Source organism: Oryctolagus cuniculus, chromosome 6, assembly GCF_051225735.1.
Source record: "Oryctolagus cuniculus isolate XC-2025 breed Fujian yellow rabbit chromosome 6, ASM5122573v1, whole genome shotgun sequence".
Taxonomy (NCBI): Eukaryota; Metazoa; Chordata; class Mammalia; order Lagomorpha; family Leporidae; genus Oryctolagus; species Oryctolagus cuniculus.
This window is the reverse complement of record NC_142872.1, coordinates 35372125-35384343: the sequence shown is the minus strand read 5'-3', so window position 1 is coordinate 35384343 and position 12219 is coordinate 35372125. Positions and strand designations below refer to the sequence as shown.

Genomic DNA, 12219 nt, shown 5'->3' with positions numbered 1-12219 from the left:
ATTATTAATGGTAATATTAAATTCTATAGCTGAATAAAATAATTCATGGAGTTGATATTGAACCTTGCATATGCATAGGCGTCATAGCCTACAAAATGCTATGCTAGGTCCCTTATCTGTATCCCATACTCTGTGTCCTACATAAAGCAGCATCTCAAAAATAGTTTGTGATAGACTGATCAAACCATTGTGCCTTTCATGCTCTTCCATCTCATGGAGGTCATTTTGAGGCTTTCCATGGTTGCTATACACCTGATGTGCCAAGTATTTGGAGAACTGATTCCCAGATATAACACTGAGAGGTATTGTAAACGTGTGTAAGTTTTATCCATTATAAACTAATTTAAACTGAAAGCATAAAATGGCTTTTTAAGTTTCATTCATTTGAAAGGCAAACAAAGGGAGAGCTCCCATCATCTGGTTCACACCCCAAATGCCAGCAGCAGCTGGGACTTGACCAGACCAAAACCAGGAGCTGGGAACTCACTCCTGGTCCCCTGCATGGGTGGTGGTGACCAAAGCAGTTGAGCCATCACCTGCTGCTTCCCGGGGTCTACATCAGCAGGAAATTGGAACTAGAAGCAGAGCCAGGACTTGGACTTAAACCCAGGCACTCTAATATGGGAGGCAGATATCCCAAGCAGCGCTTTAACCACTACCTCGAAGTCGCACACCTTTGTATGTTAAATGACCCATAGGCTGTGTATTCCTCAGTCCCAAATTCTCAAGAGTCTAGTGGAATGAAGTGTGACTGACCAACACAGAACGAGTGCATGCTAAGGATGTTTTACAAAATATGGCATACAAGGACCTTCTGCGTACCAACCTTATGTGCCAATGAATAGCCTCATGCTACTTCTGGGAAAACAGACTAGAAGAGTAAATAAAATGTCTACAGCTAGTAAATGAGAGGCAGGGACTGGCTACCTTCTGAGCAGAGCTGACTGAACCCTTCTCCCTCACTGCCTCGGGCTGTCTCAGCAGGTGCATCAGAGGAGGTAAGCGATAACCAGAACTCCCATAGTTCTTCTGCTAAGAAGTTTTCCTTGGTCGGCGCTCCCAAGTCCCCTGTACTGAGACTGCTGGGAATTGAAACTGCTGTGTCCATTTTCTTCCCCTAGTCCAGTCCACGGGCTGTACTGCTGTTCAACTGAAGCCCAAGAGATGAGGTCAGAGGCTGACACAAAAGATCAGAGAGTGTAATGAGCCACATTTTTCTGTTTCAAGGAGTGTGTCTTTCTCAAGGTCAATTCTGACTGACCAGGCCTTTTGTCGTTTTTCTCTTACATGGGTATGGTAAAAATATGCCCATGGTTTAATTCAGCAAAGTTTGAGAGAGAATGCAGATACGTAGGCTCCCCACATGGAATGTGTTACCATGTGAGTACCACCAGCAAGGAGGAAAGCAGTGGCCTTGGAGGAAGAGGTGGCAGGGTAACCTGCAGGCTGCTGTGTAGTTCAGCATAGCATGGGGACTGAAACTTTTATGAAGTGGAATCATATGCAGTTCCCATTTCTGTAGGTCAAAAATAATATAGGCTAAGCAAAGAAGTAGTTAATTTATCGGATTTTGGTCCCAATCAAGCAACAAATATTTACTGAGCCTGTGTGGATAAGATTCTAACTATAAAGACAAATAAGACTCAAATCCTGGCCTCTAGAAGCTTACATTCTAGTTGGAAATACAAACTTAGGAACTGTGAAAGAATAATATGCCAAGTGGTTGATAGCTCCACTACGAGAGAGTACCCGAGCAAATAGTCAATGACTAAACCAAATATGATAGGGCTTTTGAGAAAGATGGTTTGTGATCAGAGGTAGCAAATGAAATATATGAATCTAGGAAATTTTAGATAAATGAAGGAAAAATGAGGCAATGTACAGAAATTGGCAATATCAAAATCATTCTATACACACAATTTAAAAATCAAGGTAGAAGGAAGAGTTAGAGACAGCTTCTAATAGGCTTTGATATCATACTTTTTTTCCTGTATGTAGAAATCAAAAGCTATTTGAAAGATAGGAGCCTACAAATCAGAACAGACGACACACCGGAAAGACACTGCAGCCATGCTTTACATAAAAGGAGACCTGGGACACAGTCACACATCTGAGGCCCAGGCAGTCTGGCAGCAGAGACCCAGCCATAACCTAAGAAGAATGAAAAGGTGTGTCCATGAATATTCACAGGAGTATTGTTCAAAATAACCCAAAGACTCATCCAGTGATGAATGGATAAATGAAATGGGGTATATCCACACAAAAAAGAATCAAGTACACACACATGTGACCACATGGATGGTCCCTGAAAATCAGCAAAGTGAAAGCAGTCAGGAGTGACTTCATATCCTCTGACCCTAGTAGACTGGCATTTGCTTCCAGAATGGACAGTAACGGGAGGTGTAGGGTGGGGCAAGTGTTCCACATTTAGATTATACTACCAACCACTAAACTTGACAAGCTTGTATTTTATGAGATGTGAACTATCTCAATAAAACTATGAAACATTTACCCGTCTAAGCTGTCTCCATGTTTGCTATGTGCAGAGATATGGGAAAATGTGAAACCGGTTCAAGACATAGATCCAGAAATAGGGCTCGATCTGACGATGGGACCGGTCCCATGCCAGGCCCTCCATGAGAAAGGAAATACAGAAACTAGTGGCAAGCTTTTTCTGTCACTAGGATCTGACAGTTGCATCAGCAATGTGCTCACATTCTGCAAACACCGGCCCTACGGCAGTCTAAGTTAGACTATCGGCTTTCTAGCTGGTCCAGGGCTAGGGTTAGTTAATACGAATGTGCTAAATTCATTCACTTCTGCTTTTGTTTCCCTGTTGTTCTACAGTTTTTGAAGAGCCGGAAGATCCAAGCAACAGATCGTTTTTCTCTGAAATTATCTCTTCGATTTCGGATGTCAAGTTTAGCCACAGTGGGAGGTATATCATGACCAGGGACTATCTCACCGTTAAAGTCTGGGATCTCAACATGGAAAATCGCCCCATTGAGACCTACCAGGTACAGAGCGCCACTTGCCCCTACATGTACTGAGCACTCCCTTTGTGGGCTTCGAAGTCAGCCTCTGCCTGCCAGTTCATAGGCAGAAGGAAAGTGCCTAACCATTATGTAAATTATGTACTGAGAGGCGGTATGTAATGATGTGGTCAATAACGCGGTACTGAAGATAAGGGCGCACATGCAGAGGCTAGAGTTCAAGGTAACCCGCGTGGGTTGAAAACTTACTGAGGGCTGGATGTTGTAAACAAGAGAAGCGTGGTGCTTCTCTCAATGGCAGAGAAGTCAGACGACCAACAGGAACTGAACTCAGAATGATGCAAGGGACGCTACTGAGCCCATGAGAGAAAGGCTGTCCTGAAGAGGTGACCCTTAGCCGAGTCTTGACTGCCATGAACTAGATACAATAGTATTCCAAAGACCAGCCGTCAGGGGAATGTGTTTCCTTGAATATGGAGCACCAGGGTGGGAAGAGGAACCTGGAAATGCTGCTAAGGACCTGATCCCATAGATTACAGATGCGGTTGTTTTGTCTTTGCGCTGAGTCCAGTGGGGGGCTGTGTTAAAGGTTTGCCCACAGGAAATGATATTGGGCACTGTACCATACATTTCACCCTGCCACGTGCCACATTTCGATAGAAGACAGTTGAAGTCTGGACTGGGACGGTGGCATGGGGTGCGGGGCGGGGGGCGGGGGGGGGAGGAGTGCAGAGTCCATGAGGTTTGCTCACTGATGGAGTGTAGAGGACTCAGGAAGAGCATGTGGAGTTTTTGACTTAGGCATCAGGTAGATGATGGCAGGTACAGTGACAAAAGCAACACAGGACTGGGCACTGTGTAGAACAGTTTTCTTGAAAACAGAAGACCAGATTTTGAGGTAGACAGGGTTTAAAGAACTTAATTCCAGGTATGAAGACACTGAAGCCAAGAGCAAAGGGCTAGGATAAACTGATCTTGTTTTAACATCTCTTTAGTCAGTTAAAAAGAAGCAGGGTGGAATTTTCTAGAAAGATTTGACCTACTGGTTTTTCTTTTCTTGATATTGTCCATACATAATATTCACCCTTTCAAAGTACACAATTTAGTGGATTTCAGGAGACTGATAAAGTTATGGAATCATCACCACCACCTAACTCAATTTCATCCTCGGCTAGCATTTTCAACAGTGCACTTGTGCTGAGGAGGAAAAACTTCAGAGAAAACTGGGGTTAGGATCAGGAGAATCGGGGCTGACATTGTGGCATGGTGGGTAAAGCAACCTCCTGCAATGCTGGCATCCCATGGGGGCCCTAGTTCGAGTTCTGGTTGCCCCATGTCTGTACCGGCTGCCTGCTGGTGCACCAGGGAAAGCTGCACAGGATGGCTCAGGTAGTTGGGCGCCTGCACCCAGGTGGGAGACCCAGCTGAAGCTTCCAGCTCCTGGCTTCAGCCTGGTTCTACCCTGGCCCTGGCAGCCACTTTGGGACTACACCAGTGGATGTAAATTGACTTTCTCTCCCACTCTCTTTCTCCCGTTCTCTGTCTCACTCCCTTACTCTAGGTGACTGACTTTCATATACATAAAATCTTTAAAAAGCAAAAAATAGGATCGTGAGAATAGGTACAGATTTACTGCACAGTGCTGGCAGGGCTTTAAATGAATATGCTAGCAATGGAAGTGGCCACATTCTTGATGTTATCTCCAAGGTAAAGCCAAACAGATATTAAGACAATTTTTTTTTTTTTTGAGATGTAAGGTAAAAAACAGCAGCAAGGATCACTCCAGGATTTTTGCTCTTGGCAATCAGAAAAGTACAGTTGAAAATCGAGAGTTAGGTTTTGGACATGTTACGTCAATTAAACATCCGGAAACGACAAGTAGACAGTTGAGTGTAATTCTGCTTATCTTGCATCCAGAGGCATACATATGATACTTGCATGTGTGTGTGTGTATAGAGCATATAAAGCGATGGGCCTGGATGAGATCTCCCAGGCAATGAGTGTAATTAGAGAAGAGAGCAGAACCTGGGGCCCTGGCGTTCAGAGGATAGAGAGGATTTGGCAACAGAGACAGGGAGGGGAAGAGGGGGAAGTTGGCATCTCAAGTGGAAAGAATTCACCAGCTGTAAATGCTGTTGCTGATTTTGAGTAGTGTGTATAAATACATCCAGGTACATTGCCAAAATAAGCTGTTGCTCAATGACCACTGGATTTAGGAATGTGCAGATTACCATACATTTAGCAAAGGGAGGAGTGAGTGGACCGAGATAAATGAATATCTGATTACTGTAGGGTCCAGAGACTGTGAGGACAGAGGTGGCCATAGGAAGAAACACTACTCTTTGAACACATGTTGGTCTGAAGGACAACAGAAAGTTAAGGTGGCAGCAGGAACAGGATAGAGGCTAAAGGATGTTTTATGTTCATAGAGATTAAGCCAATGAAAAGAGATGACTGGAAAAGTCTTACATGGGAGTGAGAGAATTGGCCTTAGATGGCAAGAAGGGTAAGTTACCATCTCTGAAAGGAAAAGGGACTGGTGTACCGGGCACTTCAAAAACGTTCATGGAAAATGTAATTCAAAGGTAACTTTTGGTCCAAAAGAAAATTCGAACCTGGGTCTTCAAAAAAAAATCATAGAGAACATTATGCAAACGCTATGCATGGATTTGAAAATTATTTATGCCAAAATAGTCTTTCAGTTCTATTTTTCCACAAATTTTTGAAATATCCTCACATATAGCTACAGGTGCTAATTTATGAATTTTGTGATGGAAACAGATATTTTCTTACTGCTTACATTTGCTCAGTAAAATGAGAAACAAGGCATGAGCTTCGTGAGAGGGAGGAAAAAGTATAAAATAGTTACCCAAAAGAAGGAAATATTGAAGGGTTGCTCAGGGATCCCCCAGAGGTTTCTATTGTTGTTTTAAAGTGAGACTAAATGGTATGATTATCTGTTTTTTCCTAGCCGTATTCACCTGCTTGGGGCAGGAGGTTATGTATAACCAGTTGATGGGATTTTGCCAAGGGAGAGAAGAGAGAAGTTTGTAGAACATAAATGTTAAGGGAGTGACTAACACTGAAAGGATTGTTGAATCTAAGGAAAATAGTGGACAGAAGCAAATAGGTCAGTGGATTTTCAAAACTGATACTAGAGGGAGGGAATTAAGGAGACAGGAAGTTGCAATAGTTCAGCAGGTACAGGTATAATAATGACAGGGTTCATAATATGAACAAGGCTCACTGAACATGATGAGACAAAGTATCTGAGATCAGATCATCAGAACCGAACACCAAGAATGACAACAGGAACACCAGCACTGGAGAGATGGAGATGCTAAATTTGTTGAGGGAATGAGGGAAGACTCACTTTCACTGACTATAAATTTGAGGATGTGACTTTATTTTAAGTCCTCAGCTCCTTTGAAAACAATTGTTAGGTTGGGTAGGTGGGCTCTTTGACATACCTACCTTAGCACAGGGAATGAAACAAAAAACCCAGCCCCGCTTTGAATACCCTCAGGGGAGAGCAAAGTTAACTTTTCCTCCTCCTTGAAAAGACTAAGAGAGGAGGTTGAGACTTTGACGCCACCATGAGCTCCAGAGGACACTCTGGGGAAACTCAGGAACCAGAAGTGGGGTGGTTCTGCTGCCCACATGATACAGAGAGCATCACCTGTGTATTTACAGTCCCACTGTCTCCTGAATCTTACTCCAACTTTACAGCTCAACTCCCTGTCACCTGCAGTCCAGGACTAGGACCAGTACAACAGGGTTCTTCAGACATTCATAGAAATGCACATTAGAAAAACAAATTTTGAGCTCCATTTATCTTTGAAATGATCATGGAAAACGAAAACCAAAGTATTCGCATAGTCACCCTGTCCAGGTGCCCGAGACAATCCACTGGTGTTGTAACAGAGGGCCTTGGGAAAGGGCAGCCCGAGTGTGGGTGACATTTACAGAGGTGTGGCCCACTGCACAGCCTTCCCTAGCCAAGAGGAGATTTAGGATACCTGGTGGCAAGGGCCCTTAGTACTATAGCTTGAGAACACATGCAGGAATGAGCACTTTAAGTTCAGGGCTCCGAAAGTATGTTCAGGGGGTTGGTAGAGTTAGAAATTATCTTTGCCAAACACTGAGAAACAGGCTCGTAGCACATACGGTGCAATACCACATTTTACCGTATTTAACTTCAGGAAGCATCTTTAGCTGCATGCCTCAAAGCAGGTTAATTGAGTTACGTGCTGTTCCAAAGACGGTAATACACGCTACAGGCAGCTCTGCACATCCACTCGGATCTGTACCCTGAATCAACCTTTTGTTGCCAGTATTGTAAAGTCACACCAGTACTCAACATATACAGACTTTTCTTTCTTGTCATGATTTGCTAAGCCATGCAGCCTAACAATTATTTTCATAGCTTTCAAGCCATAAGCTAGAGATCATTTAAACCCTATGGGAGGATGGGTATAGATTATATGACAATACAACATTTTATAGAAGGGACTTTTGCATCCATGGAGTTGGCATCCTGAATAGCTCCTGAAACCCATCTCCTCTGGTATGGAGGGACAACCGTGCTGTATAAGAATAGTAAACTCTGATCCAGGGAGTGTCTTCTGGAGATATCTTAAAAATTATAGTTTGATTTTCTTTGAAGGACAGGGAGACAAAGAGATGCCCCAAGTAGAAAACACCAGGGTGGGGATGTGGCACCACAGTTAACATGCTGCTTGGGCCACCCATCTTCACGTCCCACCTCCTCCACTTCTGAGCCAGCTTCCTGCTAATGCTACCCTTGGAGGCAGCAGGTGAAGGCTCAAGTACTTGGGTCCCTGCCACCCACATGGGAGACCCAGATGGAATTTCAGGCTCTTGGCTTCAGCCTGGGCCAGCCCTGGCTGTGGTGGATATTTGGGAAGTAAAGCAGCAGATAGAAGCAATCAATCAATTAATCTCTCTCTGTCTCTGCTTTTCAAATGAATGTAAAAATAAATGAATTTTAAAAGAAATTCTACACCTGACTTCAAGTATCCAAACTGTTCTACAGGCATAAACTTATTTTAAAATACACGAATTGTATAGGTGTAATGAATTTCATGTTCAGACATGGGCTCCCTCTCAAAGGTATCTCATTATGTATTTGCAAGTATTCCAAAATCTGAAACATTTCAGATAATGGATATTCAACCTGTATCTGGCCTTTGGAGGCTCCTACAATCTAACAAACACTGATTGATTACACTCATGAGGCCTCACCTGCAAGAATAAGCTATCTACTAAGTGTAAGGCATCTTCATGGGTCAAAATGTGCATTATGAAGAGATGCACAATTTCAAGCCATTATCAAGAACGATTCTGAAGTTCCCTCATTCATGATGCCAAACTTGTACAAGTCAATAAGTCCAGAACCACTGTGTTGGGAGACTTATTTTCATGTCAATAATCCACGTACAAGTTAATAGAACAGAGGAAAGGAATAATACTTGGAACATGGAGAAAGCAGCACCAAATACCATGAGTGCTAAGTTCTCCCTTGCTCCATGGTCTAGCAGCTGATGCGCGTCCCTTACCTTACTCTCGCCTCTGGTGGAGGAAGGTCCATCTGGTTGGCCTCCGTGCTTTGCTTGCTTGTCAACAACAACAGCACATGCAACACAGTCAGGAGTCCCCAGACCACAGGTGCTGTGGATTAGACATAATGTGCATGCTTGGTTTTCCTGCAAAACTTTTGTTTTCTAAGAGTGATTTAGAAAGTTCTCAGCAATATGATTCCTGATAATGGGTCCACGCTTCCAAAGCACACACAGGTGCACACTTATTACTCAGCTGTGCTGCTTCTAAAAGGCAAAATGCCCAAAGAGAATGGGGAAAGAAGGCAGATGAAGCCGGGCCTTAGAAAAACTGGTCACTGGGCTGTTTAAAAACCTGAACTCAATGACCTCCCCCAGGGGGCAGAGAGGTCAAGTTCTAGCAGAGACTCATCCCTAAAGGCAGAGAGCAAACTCACCCTGACATCCCCTTGTCACCCTAGCACTGCGGCAGTTATCCTGACCAGGCCTGCAACTGTTTGAGAAAGGAGGAGGAAAGGTGGAGGGAGTTCATTTGCAGAGTTAAAATACTTGCACTGTCCAAATAATTCAGAGAGCTTTCCAAATACTCAAACCATCTAATAGAACAGAGGAGGAATTTGACCTCATTTCTTTGCCAATACTAAGCACACAATGAGCTTCTGAGCTCAGCCTCCAGGAGAACACTTGGGGTCAGGGAGGAGAGGGAGTCCAGGCTGCAGGCAAAGGGAAACTGAACCATGACTCATCATATCCCTCTGCCCGCACTCCATTCTGACTGTCTTGGCTTCAGCCATGTCCATTATCACAGCTCCTGTTCAGGGCTGAAACTCATAGCTGAGGTTCATCAGGCAAATTTCTGCAGTATTTCAGAATGTGCGCTAGACTGCAAATACCAGGGTTCAGTTCCCATCCTGACATTCTCCTTCCTGCGAGTTCATGGACAAGTGCTACCATAGCCCTGGGCGTGGTGCTGCATGAAGGTGGAGACAATGATAGTGCCTACAGTCTAAGATGGATTTGGAGACTAAATGAGATTTTGTGGACAGAAGCCCTGGCCATGGAGGAGCTGGCATACTGCGGATGCCCAGTGTCTCTGCCACCTCTGCTGGTGGGCTCCAGGGGGATAACACTCAAAAAAAAGAACCCAAGTTACCAACCTCTGAGCCATATTCATCGGTCTGCTTAGGATCTACACCTGAGTTGTGGAACACAGCTGGAGAAAAATACCTAACCACGCTAGCCAGCTTTATTTGAGATTCCTATCCAACAACTCCCAAGCTGCCCTCCCACAATGCTATAGTGTTTCCCAGTTATTGCCCTGTGTTCCTTGCTCTCAGCTGCACTGGAAAAGCGAAGCCAAAGAAACCTGCCACCTCCTCCCAGGCCTCACCTCTGAGCTCGGAGTGCACAGGGCAGCCCCACGTGCAGAGACAGCTCCAACTGTCATACCCAAAAATGAGCATGGTGTCTCCTTCTCCCGCATGCTCAGAGGGAAGACCCAGGGACTGACCTTGGCTCCGGCTTCACCTCAGAGTAGATCCAAGCATCTGACCTCTTCCCACCTCTATTCTCACCACCGCATAAAGATCATCATCTAGCACCCGGAGGATGGCTGGCCACCTTGCCTTTGCCCTTTCCCTGTTAGAATCCATCCCAGCACCGCAGGCTCAGGGATGCTTTCGGTGATGTCTCTTCACCTAACTCAGAACAGAGGGCACTATGCAAACTGGCCATCTGCACTCTCACCACCGCTCTGCCGCACTCCCGGGGCCAGGACTCCTGCCTCGGAGCCTCTGCATAAGCTGTGCCCTCTGCTTCAATAGGAAGCTTTCACTCAGGTATCACTGTGGCTCACTCATTCCCTGCAGGCCTCTGCACCGAGACTGTTATCAGGAAAGTCATACCTAGTCACCTAGTAGGCAGCACTGCCTCCCAGATCTCCCAGTTCCTTTCTTGATACTTTCTAGTTTATCATTTTATCACCATCTGAAACACCTTATATATGAGGGCTCTTCAAGAAGTTCGTGGAAAGGCCGGTGCTGTGGCGTAGCAGGTAAAGCCGCCACCTGCAGTGCCAGCATCTCCTATGGGCACCGGTTCGAGTCCCAGCTGCTCCACTTCCTGTCCAGCTCTCTGCTATGGCCTGGGAAAGCAGTGGAAGATGGCCCAGGTCCTTGGGCCCCTGCACCCACATGGGAGAAATGGAAGAAGCTCAGCTCCAGCTGTTGCTGCCATTTGGGGAGTGAGCCAGTGGATGGATGATTTCTCCCTTTGCCTCTGCCTTTCCAATGAAATAAATCAATTTTTTTTAAAAAAAAGTTCATAGAAAATGCACATTATGAAAGCACTCTAAAGGCAGAGTTACAGAGAGAGGAGTAGGCGGGGGAGAAAGAGTGAGTGAGTGAGTGATTTTCCATCTGCTGCTTCACTCCTCCAAATGGCCACAACGGCCAAGCCTTCACCAGGCTAAGGCCAGGAGCTTCATCTGGGTCTCCCACACAGGTGCAGGGACACAAGCACTTGGGCCATCCTCCACTGCTCTCCCAGGAGCATTAGCAGGGAGCTGGATTACAAGTGGAGCAGCTGGGACTCAAGCCGGCACCCGTACAGGATGCTGGCCTTACAGTCAGCAGCTTCACCTAATACACCACAACACTGGCTCCCCAAAATTTTTTGCACAAAAGTAGATTTAATTTTTGAGGCACCTGTGTATTTAATTGGTCAAACAGTCCTTTCTATTCAATTCACAGCTGTACCCCAAGTGTACTGCAGGCGCTCAATACATGTTTGCCAAATAAAAGACTGCATGAATGAATGTTATAATGCTCTTGAGAAAATTAATTTGAAAACAAGACTCTACCATCGGGTCCTGCTCTACACCAGTGTCTACACAGAAAGTTTACTTAACCCACATTGGCCACAGGAGAAGCTCAGCAAGCTACCCTGGCATCCCACAGCTAAAAAGGCCCGCCCTGGATTCAGACCCGGGGCCGACAGGTTCCAGACACGTGTACACTGCCAGCACTCATGGCTGACGTGAGAAGAGGCGGTGTTCAGGGGAACAGTGCTCTGTGAGTGACGGCATTCGCTCTGCTTCCTCCCCAGGTGCATGACTACCTCCGCAGCAAGCTGTGCTCCCTCTACGAAAACGACTGCATTTTTGATAAATTTGAATGTGTGTGGAACGGTTCAGACAGGTAAGAAAGGTTCTCGGGCTAGGGGACCTTCCAGACACAGACCCTCCTCGAAGAGGCCGTGGGCAGTTTATGCTTGTGTGGTACAGTTGAAGGGAGATTGGGGCCCAGGGCCTGGCTGGATGCGTCGTGTGGGTCACTGTGGATCCACGAGGCCAGGACTGTGAGGACAGGAGCAGCTGGATCCTCCTTAAGGACTCGCACAGGTGACAGTTGTATGTCAACAGTGAAGTCCTGCTTTTTACACGCAAGGAACCCCAGAGCCAGGTCAACATGCCCACGGGAAGATCACTAAGAACTCATCAGCATCTTCCAGTCTGAACTCTGCCAATTAATGCAAAATAAATTAAAAATTATCCTTGAAACTGCTGGTGTAGACCTGGCCAAAGGCTCTGGAGGGTCATTAACCAAATTCCAGTCCACCTCACTTATCACATTCCCTCAGTGGGATTT

General features: G+C 45.5%; 1 protein-coding gene across 9 annotated transcripts in view; it reads left to right on the top strand.

Moving 5' to 3' along the window:
* Window positions 1-12219, top strand: part of PPP2R2B (protein phosphatase 2 regulatory subunit Bbeta) — a 490171-nt gene that overhangs the window by 475050 nt on the left and 2902 nt on the right. For all 9 annotated transcript variants that reach the window (XM_051843263.3, XM_051843261.3, XM_051843260.3 and 6 more), the window contains 2 exon segments: window positions 2848-3017; window positions 11678-11769. In XM_051843263.3, coding sequence (XP_051699223.1) covers window positions 2848-3017; window positions 11678-11769 — 262 coding nt within the window.